This window comes from Chiloscyllium punctatum, chromosome 10 (assembly GCF_047496795.1).
Source record: "Chiloscyllium punctatum isolate Juve2018m chromosome 10, sChiPun1.3, whole genome shotgun sequence".
NCBI lineage: Eukaryota > Metazoa > Chordata > Chondrichthyes > Orectolobiformes > Hemiscylliidae > Chiloscyllium > Chiloscyllium punctatum.
In genome coordinates, this window is record NC_092748.1 from 9,918,860 (window position 1) to 9,937,382 (window position 18,523).

The window sequence follows — 18,523 nt, forward strand, 5'->3', positions numbered from 1 at the left end:
AGAATAATGTCTAATGTAAGATAACTAAAGCCAGACAAACATAACTTGAGAAAGGCATAAAAATGAACCATATTAAGGTCTAAGCAACAGGCTGTAGTCAGTGAGAATGTGTAAATTAACTACAAATCTGCTCCAAATGCAACAATTAAGGGCTGCAAGAGAATTATTCTGTTCTATATACAAGAACACATACGAATCATCCATCTTCAAATTAATACTGGTATGAATGGCCACCATCCAAAAAAGCAGCTACTGCTGTTACCCTGACTGTGTATCCTGCAGTATATTTTACTGCTAGCCAGCTCCTTTAGTGTGCACTAGACTTCTCACTTGATTAAGAAATTAGATTCATTGGAAATCTTATGCCTTACTTCATTGTTGAAGATGAACTTCAAAGGCAACATTCTAAAAATGTTCCACGTTCAAAATGTTATTTTAATCTACTGCTATATCACAGGAAGCAGTCCCCTCTTGGATCTGTCGTCACGGTGAAGTCAGACTGACAGCATTGTTAAATTCTAATTGAAAAGCAAAATGCTACAAATATTGAAGATCTGAAATAAAAACAAGAAAATACTGGGAGCTCTCAACAGGTGATGCTGCATCCACATAGGGAGAGAAACAGAGTTAATGCCTCACTTTCCTCAGAACCCCCTGGGAAAAGTTAAGAGTTTTAATAGGTTTTGAGCAAAGGCGAAATGAAAGACAAGGACAAACAGGAAACCCATGATAGGGTGGAATTCAGCAAAGGAGGAAAAACAAGCGAGTTTGTCCTCCAGAAGCAAAGGGAACAGTGACTGAGGAAGAACAGAAACAAAGATACAATGATATGTCTATAGCTACGCTGAAAGAAATAAAAGCAAATAAAGTAAAACTGACCAGTGATTATAGCTGAAATAGTCAAACTCAACATTGAATTCAGAAGACTGGAGAATACGGAGTCAAAAGATCACGTGTTATTCCTCCTCTAACCAAATAAAAAGGTTCTGAGCACTGATTTGATAAGGTTAGCAGTTTTTCATTTTCAATAGTCTCTTTGGGAATTCAGAACAGTGGGAATGGATGTTAGGGCAGTTGCATGCTCCTCCTGCAGAATATGGAAGGTAAGAGTCACCACTAATGTCCCCGCTGACTTTATCTGCGGGAAGTGCAACCAACTCCAGACCCTCAGAAACCGTGTTAGGGAATTGGAGCTGGAACTGGATGAACTTCGGATCATTTGGGAGGGGGTAATTGAGAGGAGTTACAGGGAGGTAGTCACACCTCAGGTACAGGAAAAAAGGTGGATTACAGTCATGGGATGAAAAGGGAACGAGCAGGCAGTGCGGGGATCCCCTCTGGCTGTTCCCCTCAATAACAAATATACTGTTTTGGATACTGTTGGGGAGGTTGGGGGGTGGAGACAACTTACCAGGGATAAGTCATGAGCTACAGGTCTCTGGCACAGAGTCTGTTCCTGTTGCTCAGAAGGGAAGGGGGAGAGAGAGGAGAAGAGCACGGTCATTGGGGACTCCATAGTTAGGGGGACAGATAGGAGATTCCATAGGAACGAGAGACACTCCCGGTTGGTGTGTTGCCTCCCAGGTGCCAGAGTTAGTGATGTCTTAGATCGTGTTTTCGGGATCCTTAAGTGGGAGGTGGAGCAGCCCCAAGTCGTGGTCCACATAGGCACCAACAACATTGGTAGGAAGAGAGATGGAGATGTCAGGCAGAAATTCAGGGCACTAGGGTGGAAGCTTAGAGCGAGAACAAACAGTTATCATTTCTGGTTTGTTACCTGTGCCACATGCTAGTGAGGTGAATAACAGGGGAGAGAGAGCAGTTGATCACATGGCTACAGGGATGGTGCAGGAAGGTGGGACTCATAATTGGGGCACATTCTGGGGTAGGTTAGACCTCTACAAAAGGATGGTCTGCATCTGAACGAGACAGGTACCAATATCCTAGGGGTGGGGCGCGGCGGCAAGATATTTGCTAATAAAGAGTTTAAACGAATTCAGCAGGGGGATGAGAACCTGAATTGTAGCTCTAGTGTACAGGAAGTTGAGTGTAGTGAGGTCACAAAGAGGGTTTCAAGATCACAGAAGTGTATTGGCAGGCAGGAAACTGGTTTGAAGTGTGTCTACTTCAATGCCAGGAGCATCCAGAATAAGGTGGGTGAACTTGCAGCATGAGTTGGTTTCTGGGACTTTGATGTTGTGGCCATTTTGGAGATATGGATAGAGCAGGGACAGGAATGGTTGTTGCAGGTTCTGGGGTTTAGGTGTTTCAGTAAGATAAGGGAAGGTGGTATAAGAGGGGGAGGTGTGGCATTGTTAGTCAAGGACAGGATTACAGTGGCAGAAAGGACATTGAGGACTCATCGACTGAGGTAGGCAGGCTGAGGTTAGAAACAGGAAAGGGAAGGTCACCCTATTGGGAATGTTTTTATAGGCCTCTGAAAAGTTCCAGAGATGTAGAGGAAAGGATAGCAAAGATAATTCTGGATCGGAGTGAAAGTAAAAGGTAGTTGTTTTGGGGGACTTTAACTTTCCAAATGGTTGACTGGAAACACTATAGTTTGAGTACTTTAGATGGGTCAGTTTTTGTCCAATGTGTGCAGAAGGGTTTTCTGACAGTATATAGATAGGCTAATACAAAGAGAGGCCACATTGGATTTGGCACTGGGTAATGAACCTGGCCAGGTATTAAATTTGGAGGTAGGTGAGCACTTTGGTGATAGTGACCACAATTAGTTACATTTACTTTAGCAAAGCAAAGGGATAGGTATTCACAGTAGGGCAAGAGCTACAGCTGGGGGAAAGGCAATTATGAGGCTATAACACAAGATTTAGGATGCATAGGATGGGGAAGGAAACTGCAGGGAATGGGCACAATTGAAATGTCTAGCATGTTCAAGTAACAGCTACTGCATGTTCTTGATAAGTATGCACCTGTCAGGCAGGGAAGAAGTGGTCAAGCAAGGGAACTGTAGTTTACTAAAAGGTTGAATCTCTTGTCAAGAGGAAGATAGAGACTTGTGTAAAGATGAAGCATGGATGCTTGAGTTACACGCTAGCCAGGAGGGGACATGAGCAATTTTGTCAGTTAGGATCAAGGAAGACCCTAAAGCTTTCTATAGGTAGGTCCAGAATAAAACAATGACTAGAGTAAGATTTGGGCCAGTCCAGGACAGTTGTAGGAATTTGTGCATGGTGTCCAAAGAGATAGGAGAGGCACTAAATGAATACTTTTCATCAGTATTCACACAGGAAAAAGACAATATTGTTGAGGAGAATACGGAGGTGCAGGCTATTGGACTAGACGAGATTGAGGTTCACAAGGAGGAGGTGTTAGCAATTTTGCAAAGTGTGAAAATAGGTAAGTCTCCTGGGCCAGATGGGATTTATGATTGGATTCTCTAGGAAGCTAGGGAAGAGATTACGAAGGAGCCTTTGGCTTTGATCTTTGTCATCATTGTCCACAGGAATTGTGCCAGAAGATTGGAGGATAGCAAATGTTGTCTCCTTGCTCAAGAAGGGGAAAAGAGACAACACTGGTAATTATATACCAGTGAGCCTTACTTCAATTGTGGGCAAAGTGTTGGAAAGGATTATAAGAGATAGGATTTATAATCATCTAGAAAGGAATAACTGATAACATAGTCAACATCATTTTGTCAAGGGTAGGTAGTGCCCCACAAACCTTACTGAGTTCTTTGAGAAGGTGACCAAAGTGACCTTGAGAAGGTGGTTGAGGGTAAAGCAGTTGATGTGGCGTATATGGATTTCAGTAAAGCGTTTGATAATGATCCCCATGGTAAGCTATTACAGAAAATACGGAGGCATGGGATTGAAGGGGATTTAGCAGTTTGGATCAGAAATTGGCTAGCTGTAAGATGATAGAGGGGTGGTGGTTGATGGAAAATGTTCATCCTGGAGTTCAGTTACTAGTGGTGTACCATAAGGATCTGTTTTAGGACCACTGCTTTTTGTCATTTCTATAAATGATCTGGATGAGTACGTAGAAGGATGGGTTAGTAAATTTGCGGATGATACTAAAGTTGGTAGAGTTGTGGATAGTGTGAAAGATTGTTGCAGGTTACAGAAGGACATAGATAAGCTGCAGAGCTGGGCTGAGAGGTGGCAAATGGAGTTTAATGCAGAAAAGAGAGGCAATTCACTTTGGAAGGAGCAACAGGAATGCAGAGTACTGGGCTAATGTTAAGATTCTTGGTAGTGTGGATGAGCAAGAGATCTCGGTGTCCATGTACATAGATCCTTGAAAGTTGCCAGTCAGGTTGATAAGGTTGTTAAGGCGGCATATGATGTGTTAGGTTTTATTGGTAGAGGGATTCAGTTTTGGTGCCATGAGATCATGTTGCAGCTGTACAAAACTCTGGGGCAGCCTCACATGGAGTGTTACATACAGTTCTGGTTACCGCATTATAGAAAGGATGTGAAAGCATTGGAAAGTGCAGAGATTTACCAGGATGTTGCCTGGTACGGAGGGAAGCTCTGAGAAAAGGTGGAGGGACTTTAGGCTGTTTTCATTAGAGAGAAGGTTAAGAGGTGACTTAATAGATATACAAGATGATCAGAGGATTAGATAGGGTGGACAATGAGAGTCTTTTTCCTCGGATGGTGATAGCTAGCACGAAGGGACATAGCTTTAAATTGATGGGCCATAGATATAGGACAGATGTCGTAAGGGCATGGAATGTACAGCCTACAACAGTACTAGACTCACCAACTTTAAGGGCATTTAAATGGTCAGTGGATAAACATATGGATGAAAATGGAATAGCGTAGGTTAGATGGGCTTCAGATTGTTGCACAGACCTGTGGAACCATCGAGGGCCGAAGGGAGTGTACTGCGCTGTAATGTCTTATGTCCTCAAACATTAATTGAGGCTCAGTGGAACAGTGCAACAGGGCAGTACGGAATATTGGTATGAGAACAAGGAAACAATTAAAATGGCGGGGTCCCCCCCTCCCATCATGATTCGCAATAAAATAAAGCACTTTACAACACTTGTCTGCATTAGTGTTCATTTGCCACATGACATAAGCCTGACTTTACAAGCCTATTTACACCCTCATAAAATTAGTAACCTCCTTGCAATTCACAATATTTAAATTGTTTTGTGCTATTTGAAAATTTTGAAAGTGTGTCCTGCATTCACAAATTGGGACCTGATCAGGGGAAGGTAGGAGAATGATTGCTAAGCCTCTTGCTGAGATATTTGTATTAGTGATAGCTATGGGTGAGGGGCCATAAGTCTGGAGGTTGGCTAATGTAGTGCCATTACTTAAGAAAGGTAGTAAGGAAAAGCTAGAACTACAGACCGGTGAGCCTGACATTGATGGTGAGTAAGTTGTTGGAGATGATTCTGAGGGACAGGATATACTTGTATTTGGAAAGGCAAAGACTGATTAGGGATAGTCAACATGGCTTTGTGCGTGGGAAGTCATGTCTCACTAACTTGATTGAGATTTTTTTGAAGAGATGACAAAGAAGATTAATGAAAGCAGAATAGTGGACATTGTCTACATGGACTTCAGCAAGGTTTTCAACAAGGTTTCATGGATAGCCTGGTTAGCAAGGTTAAATTACATGGAATACAGGGATAACTCCTCAATAGGATACAAAATTGGCTTAAGGTAGGAGACAGGCAGCGGTGGTGGAGGGTTGCTTTTCAGGCTGGATGCCTGTGACCAGTGTTGTGCTCTAAAGATCATTGCTGGGTCCACTGCTTTTCGTCATTTATATGAATGATTTGGATGTGAACACAAGAGGTATGGTTAGTTAAGTTTGGAGATGACACCAAAATTGGAGGTGCAGTGGACAAAGAAGGTTACTTCAGGGTACAATGACCAGATGGGCTGAGGAGTGGCAGATGGAGTTTAATTTAGATAAATGTGAGGTGCTGCATTTTGGTAAGGCAAATCAGGGCAGGACTTATTCACTTCATGGGAGGCCTTTGGGGAGTGCTGCTGAACAGAGACCTTGGAGTGCAAGTTCATAGTTCCTTGAAAGTGGAGTCATAGGTAGATAGGATAATGAAGGTGGCATTTGGTAGGCTTTCCTTTATTGGTCAGAGTATGGAGTATCGAGGTTGGGAGGTCACGTTGCAGCTGTACAAGACATTGGTTAGGCCATGTTCAGAATACTGCATTCAATTCTGGTCTCCCTGCTATAGGAAAGATGTTGTGAAATTTGAAAGGATTTAGAAAAGATTTGCAACAATATTTCCGGAATTGGAGGGTTTGAGCTAAAGGGAGAGTCTGAATTGGATTGGGGTTGTTTTCCCTGGAGTGTCAGAGGCTGCAGGGAGACTTTATAGACATGTATAAGATCATGAGGGGCATTGATGGGGAAATTTGTTGGTTATTCACCCTAAGTGTGGGGGAGTCCAAAACTAGGGGCATAGAGGAAATGAGGGCAAGAGGGGAAAGATTTCAAAGGGAGCTAAGGAGCATCTTTTTCACGCAAAAGGTGGTGCGTGTATGGAATGAGCTGTCAGAGGAAGTGGTGGAGACTGGTACACTTACAACATTTAAAAGACATCTGAATGGTTACATACATAAGAGTTTTGAGGGATATGGGCCAAATGCTGGCAAATGGGACTAGATTAATTTAGGATATCTGGTTGGCTGAGTTGGACTGACAGGTCTGTTTCCTTGTAGTATATCTCTATGACTCTCAGCCATTTATATACAAGAAAAAGCAACGTTTATGTAGCAAGCGTTGGGGAACTCCACTAGATATCATCTTTCAGAACCAACGTCTACCATTCACCAGTACTTAATCTCTGATCTTTCAGCAAATTTCATAATCATGCCATTACTTATTCCACAGGCTTACAATTCACTGGCAAGCCTATTGTATGGCACTTTTAATCAAACCCTATTTGGAACTTCATGTGCAACCCAACAATCCCATTATCCTCATTACTGTGTTATGCAAGGACTTCAGATATGGAGTCTTGAGGATTATTTGGTTACTTTTGCTGGAACGAAATGTGATATAGGAGAGAGATACCAGCACCAAATGCATTGAAAAGTAAGTGCCTGGAAATTGGTTTTGGATTGGGTAAAGTACGATTTATCAGAGACTTAAAGATCAAATGGAACATTGACTTCTGGAAAGGTTGTAAGCAAACTCTATGCTTGTCACTTCCTTCTGACTTGGTAAAGAAATAACACTCCAAGATTCTGCAAAATTAAAGAAAACTACTTATTCAAGTGAGAACCCACATCCAACTGACCAGTTACAAAATTAAGGTTCACCACAGGAATATAATCAAAATCCCAAAAAAAATTGAGAGAAAAGTCATGTAATTTCATTCCTTTTTGCCTGGACCCAACACATTCTGTGCCTTTGTTGGCTTTATTTTCCACACTCAGTATCGCAAAGAGAAACTGCTGGTCTCATCTAAATACAGAAAATACTGGGGCAACTCAGCAGGTCGAGCAACTTCTGTGGAGAGAAAAATAAAGAGTTGAAGCTTTGAGTCCAAAATGACTCTGCTTTGGAACTGAAAGGCGCTGGAAAATTGTGCTTTTATGCTGTTGACAGAGGGGGAGGTGGAGTGGGTGGTGTAGATGTAGAGGGTTGTCAGAGTAAAAGACAAGAGGGAGTGATCATGGTGGGGGGCCCAAAAGAATGGAGTGCAGCAAGTTCAGAGGGAGACAGGTTAGAGTGGATGATGGGAGCAGAGAAATTAAGGTGGTCAGTATCACGTCGCCAGTTCTCAATGAAGAGATCAAGGGTAGACAGGACACCAGAGGGAGGGGTCCAGGTGGAAGTGCAGTATGGGAAATGAAAGAAGGGGTTTGTGGAAGGTGGGGGGTCAGGTGGAAGAGAACAAGGGGAGATGGAGTAAAAGAGAAAGAGTGAAAGAAGAGAAAAAGATTGAAAAAAAGAGAATTCCTGCTCAAAGAGGTGGACAGGGAGGCACAGGTAACATCATCACATTGTGCCAAAGTTTCATTGAGGTGGGGACATAAAGGGCTACAGTTAAGTCCTTTGCTGACTACAAATTGTTCACCAGTCAAGGGGGGATGGTCAGGGTAGTGAGTGCATGGCAAGAGGAGGGATGGAATTAGAAAGAGGGAAGAATCCATGGGGTGGTGATACTGGAGAATTTTTGGAGCTTGTGCTGCTAAACAACTAAAAGTAACAGGCACGTTTCTTGTTACAGTATCAAATGAGACAAAGAATGAAATGGAACTTGGGACCAGGACGGCTTTGAAACAGCATGAGATGGAGATGCAGGCTGAATGCACATATGGTGACACTGAGTGGATCTCAGAATGTGGTGGGAGTAGCTGTCTGAGAAGCATTGTATTACTCAGAAAGACCAGTAATCTTGAGTGGATTTGAAACATGAAGGGGATAAACCAACTGAGCACTAAAGCTGTAGGAGATTCTGCAGTGTATTTGGGATGTTTTTCTAGTGCAATATGTTGAGGAGACAACTAGGGAAATGTATTTCAGATCTAGTATTAATTAATGAGAAAGGCGAATGGCGAATGTCCAATGTCTTTGTAAAAGAACCTTAAAGAATGAATGACCACGACAAAGGAGAATTTCACATTATATTTGAAAGTGAGGCGTTTAATGTAGTAATGGTGTTAAGTTTAAACAAGGGTAATTGGGAAGGTATGAGGTACTAATTTGGTCCAGGGGATTTGAAAATACATTAAAAAGCTATGACTATACATTATCTTTAAGGAACTATTACACAACTTATAGTAACCATACATTCCCTCAAGGTACAAAAGCTCAACGAGGGCCAGTCAACTATGCCGATCAAAGGAAGGAAATTCAGGTTTGTATAAGACTAGAAGAAAAGGCCTATAAAGTTACCAGAAATAGCAGTAATTTTGAGGATTTTGTGAATGTTTGCAGGTGAGGAGGACCAACAATTTGACGATGAAAGGGAGAACAGAATGAATGTGCAATCTAGGCGAAAAAGGACTGTAAAAGTATAGGTTTATAAAAAGGAAAAATTTGGATAAAACAAATATGGGTCCATTACAGGCAGAGTCAGAAGAGTTTATACTGAGGGAGAGAGAAATAGCTGTGAAGTTAACATTTTGTGTTTGTTTTTGCTAAGGTTTGAGAGGAGGAGAAATGTTTTTAACTTAAGAGAGCTATGAACTTTTAGAATTCTCTATCACAGACAGCTGTGGATGCTTAATCTTTGCTTATGATAGATTTTGGATTACCAGTGGCAAACAGGGTTATGAGGATAGAGTGGGTAAAATGTATTAAATGTTCAATCAACCATGTTCATACTGGATGGCAGGGCAGGTTCAACAGGCTGAACGACCAACTTCTGTTACTATGTTCCGTTAGTTAGAATCAGTGCAGGGTAAGGTGGAGACAGTCACTGAGCAAGAAATGTGGCTGTGACAGCGAGTTTTGCTTAATCCTTCATCAAACACAAGATAGGTCTTCTCTGGGCATTTCCCCTCTGCAGCTTCCTAAATTAGAGCCACCACAATCCTGCACTGCCCACTCCTACAAACAGGAGTGCCTTGGCAGATCCACTGCTTGAATCTGCTCTGCCACCAATGAACTTATTTCCTTGCATCTTGATTACATGTTCTTCCCCCCATTGTTCAGTTTCTTCCCAATTTGAGATGTTTTTGAAGCTTTATTGCAGTCTCACCATCTCCAGTTTTCTGGTCCAAGCTGCCACCTCTTCACGTGGATATTCAATCCCTCCTATACGTTCATCCCCCAAAAGGTTGGTCTGAAGATTCTTTGCTTCTACCTTGAAAGGAAGCCTGAACAGACCCATCCACTGCCACCCTCCTCCACCTAACTGAGCTCACTCTTTCTTTGAGCAATCTCTCCCTTAATGTCTCTCACATGCTCCAAATCAAAGGGGAGGCTATCTGCAGCTGCCTCCTTGTGGGGTATGTGGAACATTGCTTGTTCGAGTCCCAGTCAGGGTCCCACACACAACTCTTGCTCCAATAACATTAAATGTATCAGTACTACTTCCTAATCTGGTCTAGAATTGGCCTTTTACCCATAACCATTGACACTATTACTGATTAAAAATCTGTCTCTCTGGGCTTCAACTATACCCAACACTCAATAGCCCTGTACAGTAACAAGTACACAAACTCGCTCCTCTTGGAGAAAAAAATCCTCATCTCAATCTTGAATGGTTGAATCCTTCCTCAGGAGATTATGCTCTCTGGTCCTACACACTCACTGGGGGAAACCTGCGAAGCCTCCTAAGAACCTTGTATTTCTCAGTAAGGTCACCTTTTATTCTTCTGAACTCCAACGAGTACAAATCTAACAAACTCAATCTCTTCTGATAAGAAAGTCCAATCCCACCATATTCAGAGTCAAGCTAGTGAACCTTCTCTGGGCTGCCTCCAATGTGCATATACCTTTCCATAGATGAAGGACTAAAACCAGTTTTCCAGGTATGGTCTGACTAATGACTTATATAGCTTTATAAAGGCCTCACTATTTTTTATTTCATACTAATTGAAATATGTGTCCAGTCAACCTACCTTTCCCATTACCTGCTGAACTTGGATGCTTTTGTATGATTTACACACAAGGGCGCCTCAAATGCCTGTGCTACAACTTTCTGCAGTCTTACCCCGTTTAAAGGCGGCACAGTGGCTCAGTGGTTAGCACTGCTGCCTCACAGCGCCAGGGACCCGGGTTCAATTCCCACCTTGGGAAACTGTCTGTGTGGAGTTTGCACATTCTCCCTGTGCCTGCATGGGTTTCCTCCGGGTACTCCGGTTTCCTCCCACAGTCCAAAGATGTGTAGGTTAGGTGAATTGGCGATGCTAAATTGCCTGTAGTGTTATGTGAATTAGTCAGGGTAAATGTAGGGGAACGGGTCTGGGTGGGTTGCTCTTCGGAGGGTCGTTGTGGACTTGTTGGGCTAAAGGGCCTGTTTCCACACTGTAGGGAATCTAATCTAAAAAAAAATAACGTTCAGGTCTTCCATTCTTCCTGCCGAAGTGTATAACCTCGATTTCTTCTACAAAATGGTTCCCAGATTTCTGACATTGTGTGTGAAGTTTTTTGCCCTTTCACTTATTCTGTCAGTATCCCTCTGTAGACTGTGTATAATCCTCAAAAAAGTTACTATCCCACCTATTTCTTATCATCTGCAAACATTCACTTGTCATCCAAGATATTCACATTGTAAATAATTGATGTCCCAACAATTGTGATCCCTTTGACATTTCAGTATTTCCAGATTTTTATACTGAAAATACTCCCTTTTTCCCCATTCAACTCTATCTGATCAGTCACCTGCAGTAGAGAAATAATATCTGCAGTTGAGCCTGTGTACCTCTGGTTGCAGCAGTATTTGGTTGCTCACTTCCACCACACAACTGATGTGACAAGTGCTCCATGTCACCTGGGCTGGCTTTTGTTCAGAATATTGAATGTTTGTACGATGACTAACTGTTCAATACTCAACTCTGTAAAATGGTTTCACCGTCTTGTTGAAATGACATTTGGTTTTATGCAGTTTCACCTCAACTGTTTCACACACCTTTTCCTACTTGTGGTTTAAAGTAGCTTCTTTGAGCTGTTTAGTTTGTATGTAGCATGACATCAGTCTTTGTATCACCTTACCTTCTATGCCTTCAATAGGTATGTTGCTTCCCCACTGAAGGAATTCCATGTATATATCAGTGTGGGAAAATGTAGATAAAATTATCCACTTTGGTAGCAAAAATCAGAAAGGCAGATCATCAGAATGGTGACAGATTGGGAAAAGTGGAGGCACAAAAAGACCTGGGTCTCCTTGTACACCAATTGCTGAAAGCATGCATGGAGATGCAGCAGGCAGTGAGGGCAGCAAATGGTACATTGTCCTTCATAGTTTTTTAAAAATTCATTCACAGAATGAGGGCATCACTGGCCAGGCAGCATTTATTACCCATCCCCAAATACCTAGAGGGCAGTTAAGAGTAAACCATATTGCTCTGAGTCTGGAGTCACACGTAGACCAGACTAGACCAGGTAAGGATGGCAGTTTACTTCCCTAAAGGACATCAGCGAACCAGACGGGTTTTTCCAACAATCAATTCATGATCATCAATAGACTCTTAATTCCAGATTATTACTGAATTCAAATGTCACCAACTGCTATGGTGGGATTTGAACCCGGGTTCCCAGAACATTATCTGGGTCTCTCAGTTAACAGTCCAGCAATAACAACATGAGGCAATCACTTCCCCTTAATAGTGGGATGTTTAGACTACAAAAGCAGGATGTCTTGTTGGAACTGCACAGGGGCTTGGTGAGACCACACCTGGAGTGTTGTGTGTAGTTCTGGTCTCCTTATCTGAGAAAAGATGTTCTGGCTATGGAGGGATTGCAATGAAGGCTCAGCAGACTGATTTCTAGGATGGTCGGACTGATAGACAAAAAAAGACTGCATCAGTTCAGACTCTATTCACTGGAGTTAAGAATTTGGGGGTACCTCTTCAAAAATCAATAAAATTCTCACAAACTATACATGGTGATTATGGGAAGGCTGTTCCCATGACAACAGAGTTTAGAACCAGGGACAACAGTCTAAGGATACGGGGTAGGCCATTTAGGATGGAAATAAGGAGAAATTTCCTCACTCAGACAATTTCGTGAGCCTGTGGAATTCTCTGCTACAGAAAGCGGTTGAAGCCAAAACATTGAATGTTTTCAAGGAGTTAGATATAGTTCTTGGGGCTAAAGGAATAAAAGGACATGGGGAGAAAACAGGAAACTGAGTTGGGTGATCAGCCATGAATGAATGGTTGATTCCTTCTCCAATTTATGTTTCTGTGCTGAGGATGAAGTGCTTCCTGAAGACCCACAGTGTGTGTTCTTCAACCATATTTTTCTTTGCATTCATAACCTAATTGCATCTATTCATACCAAATCTTCCGTGCTCCTCCCCTCCTGCTGCATCTCCAAAGGCAGCGAGACCCGATTACCGAAAACTACAAGACCACTGTACTAAAGGCAGCTGCAAATTATGGAACATGAATAAATAAATTTTCTCGGAAGTCAGAATTCAGTTTTCACAGTCAAAACAGAGTAAGGATATCCTAAAGATGACCAGCAGTGTTCCCAAAAAGCACTATTTTTGGGGCTTGTATTTTTGGGCAACTTTACCAGAGGATCTCTACATCAGAAAGAAGATCCCAAAGGACCCTGATATAAACATTTGAATGAGCACAGAGTCTTAGAATTATACATCACTGAAACACACCTTGAGTCCAACATTTCCGTGCCAATTATGCCAGTCTGATCTAGTCCCCTTTGCCAGCATTAAGCCAATATTACTCTAAACCCTTCCTATTCATATACCCATCCACCTGCCTTTTAAATATTGTAATTGTATTCACCTCCATCACTTCCTCTGGCAGTTCATCCCATACATGCAGCATCCTCTTGATGAAAAAGTTACCCCTGTGTCCTTTTTAAATCTTCCCCCCTCATGCTAAACCTATGCCCCCTAGTTTTGGACTCCCTATCCTATGAAAAAGATGTTGGCTATTTTCCCTATCTATACCTCTCAGGATTTATAAATTTCTATAACATCATCCCTCAGCCTCCAACATCGCAGGGAAAGCCACCACAGCCTATTCAGCTTCTCCCTATAGCTCAAACTCTCTAACCCCAGCAACATCCTTCCATCATTTGTCCTAGACATTTAAAGAACAACCTGATTTGAATGGCAGATGACACACCTCCTGCTCATAATGCTCAAAACATGCATGGGGACATATAGAATTGTTAGGTTGTGGACAGGTTTGGCATTGTGATGTTTTTCTAACCTGGAATAAGTTCCAACATCATATGGTTTGAAAGGAGAAAGGAATTTTCTGAATTCATTGCAAACATCACCACATGGTGAAATGTTATATTTTCTTTCACTGCTAAAGATTCGCTGACTGTAATTAAAAGAAAGACCCATGAGGTGTAGTAGAATTGCAGTTGCAGAAAAGTAATGTGAGGGTATGAGAGATCCTCTTCTGCAGGATGAGCAGACCAGATGATTGCCAATTGAATGGCTGATCCACTTGGAAATAAATCATTTTAGCAAAATCTACAAACATCTTCAATAACTTTATTTATTTGTGTAATCACTGAGTTGTCTCATGTCTCAAGGCCCAGAATGCAAATAAAGCCAGCCAGATATGCAAGAGCATGTCAGCAACATGGTGCAAACTGTAGCAACTGGCAAAAATTGGAGCTTAATCATCAAACAGAAAGGTTTTCATTTCACATCAATTCAATCTCTGTGCAACTTTATAGTTAAAGCCACTCTAGAGAACTCTCTAAAAATCTTTTGTTCTGAGATCAATGATCAACTCGTGGCATTTCCAGGCCTGATATTATTACATAAAATGGAAGGAAACATGTTAATGATGGGAATGCTGCCATAGGATTCCATTGGTGCAATGGCAATACTTTATAAAAAGTATCACAATATTCTAATCATTAAAATGATAGGATACTAGTTTTATTTACTTTTCCTAGAGATATAATGATGCTTTTTGTGCAGGTAAGATGGTCTGATTTTGAGTTCTGTTGCTGAGGCCTGATTATCATGGTTAGCAGCGATCACAATAGTGACACAAGCTGGAAAGATTTTCACCAGCTTTTACAGGTCACAATGCAATAATGGGATGGAAATTCCCAAAAGTTCCCCTCAAGTCAATGATGCAACTGTCACAAGACAACCTAGCACTTGACATAATCTTTGCCCATGACCATTTTCCATTGCTTCTTAATGATGTAAACAGTGGATTAGCATGAAGATGAGCACAACTTTAAAGAGAATGGCCCCCTCAATCTGGCTCTGGGATACGCAAATGTCCCCATTCGTTCAATCATATCCACTGATTTACAGAATAAATAGGCTTTAAAAAGATTTTCGAATCCAAGGCCACATCGAGAAAGTGTGGCAACAGGAACAGTGAAGACGAGCAGGGATTTAATAAAAATAATAACTGATTCGTCTCCCAGTCTTGCAGGAAGTCTGATGAAATATGATGGAGTTATGCTCCTGCTGCTGCTGTGCAGTCTCTTCGATGTGCTGTGATACCGTGATATTTCTAGAATACTACTTCACATTTAATATGGCACCAGGAGTGGTGTGGCAGGCACGCCTATCGTCTTTCGATATGACAAGCATTGGAGCTATGCAGAACACATCACCATGAGAAGTAGTTGACAACAGGTCATACTAGATATATGGTCTCAACAGACACAGCACCATCTCTCAGCACGGTCTGGCTTTCTTTGTTCTCATTTTTAGTGCAGCATATAAGATCAATGTGGACATTCAGGGCACTGACAAACACTGTCACTGAGGCAGCAGTAGCAGTAAGTAGTCTCAGAGCACAAAACTCACATATTATAGGCCACGTAAATAGGATCAAGCTGATCAGCTAGGAAACCATCCCGAAGGTGCATTCGCTGCTTTTCACCACGTGAGTTGATGGGAATCACCCCTGGGTCCACCACAACTACCACTCCCACAATCAGATAATGTTCTTCTAAAACAACATTAGTAACCAAGGCAACCAAGTCCAGTGCTTCCTGTTCAGATCCATCCAATTCCACCACTACAACAAGCAGGTTGGTCCATGTGAAGACAGCACTGTGGAAAAATAAAAACATTCATGAGAAAAAAAGGTAGCATAATGCTGGAGAAATTTTTTTTTTAGAAAGAACAAGTCCACAGATAGAAAATGAATTATTTTACAGCACTTTAAGAATCCATCATGAACACGGACACAAAAATATTGTCTAGGTTAGTCACTTCTGACCAAGTTCTCCTTCACTCGAATTCCATTTATTACCTGCCTCCCACTGCTCAGAAACTTGGCTCCTAATAATTTAACTCAAGCTCTAACTTAAAATAACGCAAAGTATTGAATGTCATCCACCATCCATATGTCTTTGCTTTCTGTTCTTAACAACTCATGTTTTTCTGGACACCTCTACTCCCATAATTATGCTGCTATGGTGGGCTATGTTGGAGATACATACCACTAACATTCTGACTGCATTCAAAGCCTTCAAATCTAACAATTCCTTCCAGTTGATCCCGTTTTGGATACTTGTGGGGGGGACGACTTACCAGGGGTAAGTAACGGGGCTCAGGCCTCTGGCACGGAGCCTGTCCCCGCTACTCAGAAGGGAAGGGTGGAGAAGAGCAGAGCAATAATAATTGGGGACTCGATAGTTCGGGGCACAGATAGGCGGTTTTGTGGGAACGAGAGAGACTCACGTTTGGTATGTTGCCTCCCAGGTGCAAGGGTACGTGCTGTCTCTGATCGTGTTTTCCGGGTCCTTAAGGGGGAGGGGGAGCAGCCTGAAGTCGTGGTCCATATTGGCACCAATGACATAGGTAGGAGGAGTGCTGAGGATGTTAGACAGGCTTTTAGGGAGCTAGGTTGGAAGCTCAGAGTTAGAACGAACAGAGTTGTCGTCTCTGGTTTGTTACCCGTGCCACGTGATAGAGAGTCGAGGAATAGGGAGAGAGAAGAGTTAAATGCGTGGCTACAGGGATGGTGCAGGAGGGAGGGATTTCGGTACTTGGATAACTGGGGTTCTTTCTGGGGAAGGTGGGACCTCTATAAACAGGATGGTCTGCACCTGAACCTGAGGGGCACCAGTATCCTTGGGGGGAGGTTTGCTAGTGCTCTTGGGGGGGGGGGTTTAAACTAACTCTGCAGGGGCATGGGAACCCAGACTGTAGCTTTAGGGTGCAGGACCTGGAGTGTAGGGAGGTTAGAAATATGGCATCAATCTTAAAGGAGGGTGCCTGTAAACAGAAGAGTGGCTTGAAGTGTGTATACTTTAATGCCAGAAGTATACGAAATAAGGTAGGTGAACTCGCAGCGTGGGTTGGTACCTGGGACTTCGATGTTGTGGCTATTACGGAGACGTGGCTAGATCAGGGACAGGATTGGCTGTTGCAGGTTCCAAGGTTTAAATGTTTTAGTAGGGTCAGAGGTGGGGGCAAAAGAGGGGGGGGTGTGGCTTTGCTTGTCAAAGATAGTATTACAGCGGTGGAAAGGAAGATGGACGAAGATTTGCCATCTGAGGTAGTTTGGGTTGAGGTTAGGAATAGGAGAGGTGAGGTCACCCTGTTAGGAGTCTTTTACAGGCCTCCTAATAGTCCTAGAATCGTTGAAGAAAGGATTGCGAAGATGATTCAGGAGAAGAGTGACAGTAATAGGGTGATTGTTATGGGAGACTTTAACTTTCCTGATATTGATTGGGAAAGCTAGAGCTCAAGTTCGTTATATGTGTCAGTGTTTGTGCAATGTGTGCAGGAGAGTTTCCTGACACAATATGTAGATAAGCCAACAAGAGGTGAGGCCATACTGGATTTGGTTCTGGGTAACGAACCAGGCCAGGTATTAGAACTAGAGGTAGGTGAGCACTTTGGGGACAGTGACCACAATTCGGTGATTTTTACTCTAGTGATGGAGAGGGATAAGTGTGTACTACAGGGCAAGAGTTATAGCTGGGGGCAGGGAAATTATGATGCGTTGAGGCATGACTTAGGATGTGTGGATTGGAAAAGTAGATTCCAAGGCAAGAGCGTAATTGATATGTGGAACTTGTTCAAGGAGCAACTATTGAGTGTCCTTGATAAGTACGTACCTATCAGGCAGGGAGGAAAGGGTCGTGTGAGGGAGCCGTGGTTTAATAAGGAGTTGGAATCCTTTGTTAAATGGAAGAGGGTGGCCTTTGTAAAGATGAGGCGTGAAGGTTCAATAGGGGCAATTGAGAGTTATAAGGTAGCCCGGAAGGACCTGAAGAGAGAGCTAAGAGCAGCAAGGAGGGGACATGAAAGGTCCTTAGTTGGTAGGATTAGGGAAAACCCTAAGGCTTTCTATAGGTATGTTAGGAATAAAAGAATGACTAGGGAAGGAATAGGTCCAATCAAGGATAGTAATGGGAAGTTGCTTGTGGAGGCTGAAGAGATTGGGGAGGCGCTGAATGAATACTTTTCGTCAGTATTCACTCAGGAACAGGACATTGTTGTCGATATGAATACTGAGGCACGAATAAGTAGAATGGATGGCTTTGAGATATGTAGAGAAGAGGTGTTGGAAATTCTGGCAAGGGTGAAAATAGATAAGTCCCCTGGGCCTGATGGCATTTATCCTAGGATTCTCTGGGAAGCAAGGGAGGAGATTGCAGAGCCATTGGCCTTGATTTTTGTGTCCTCTTTGTCGACAGGAGTAGTGCCAGAGGACTGGAGGCTAGCAAACGTGGTTCCCTTGTTCAAGAAGGGGAGTAGGGATAATCCTAGTAACTATAGGCCAGTGAGTCTCACTTCTGTTGTGGGCAAAGTCTTAGAGAGAATTGTAAGGGATAGGATTTATGCACATCTGGATAAGAATGATGTGATCAAGGATAGTCAGCATGGTTTTGTGAAGGGCAGGTCGTGCCTCACAAACCTTATTGAATTCTTTGAGAAGGTGACTAAGGAGGTAGATGAGGGGAAAGCGGTAGATGT

At 42.6% G+C, this 18,523-nt stretch overlaps 1 protein-coding gene and 1 long non-coding RNA gene across 5 annotated transcripts in view; one reads left to right on the top strand and one right to left on the bottom strand.

Moving 5' to 3' along the window:
* Positions 1-18,523, top strand: part of LOC140481882 (uncharacterized) — a 100,015-nt gene that overhangs the window by 71,828 nt on the left and 9,664 nt on the right. The gene's annotated exons all lie outside the window — the stretch shown is intronic.
* LOC140481879 (disco-interacting protein 2 homolog A-like) overlaps positions 14,085-18,523 on the bottom strand; it is a 273,185-nt gene continuing 268,746 nt past the window's right edge. For all 4 annotated transcript variants that reach the window (XM_072578496.1, XM_072578497.1, XM_072578498.1 and 1 more), the window contains one exon: positions 14,085-15,643. In XM_072578496.1, coding sequence (XP_072434597.1) covers positions 15,391-15,643 — 253 coding nt within the window. In that variant the 3' untranslated portion in view covers positions 14,085-15,390. The remainder of the gene's footprint in view (positions 15,644-18,523) is intronic.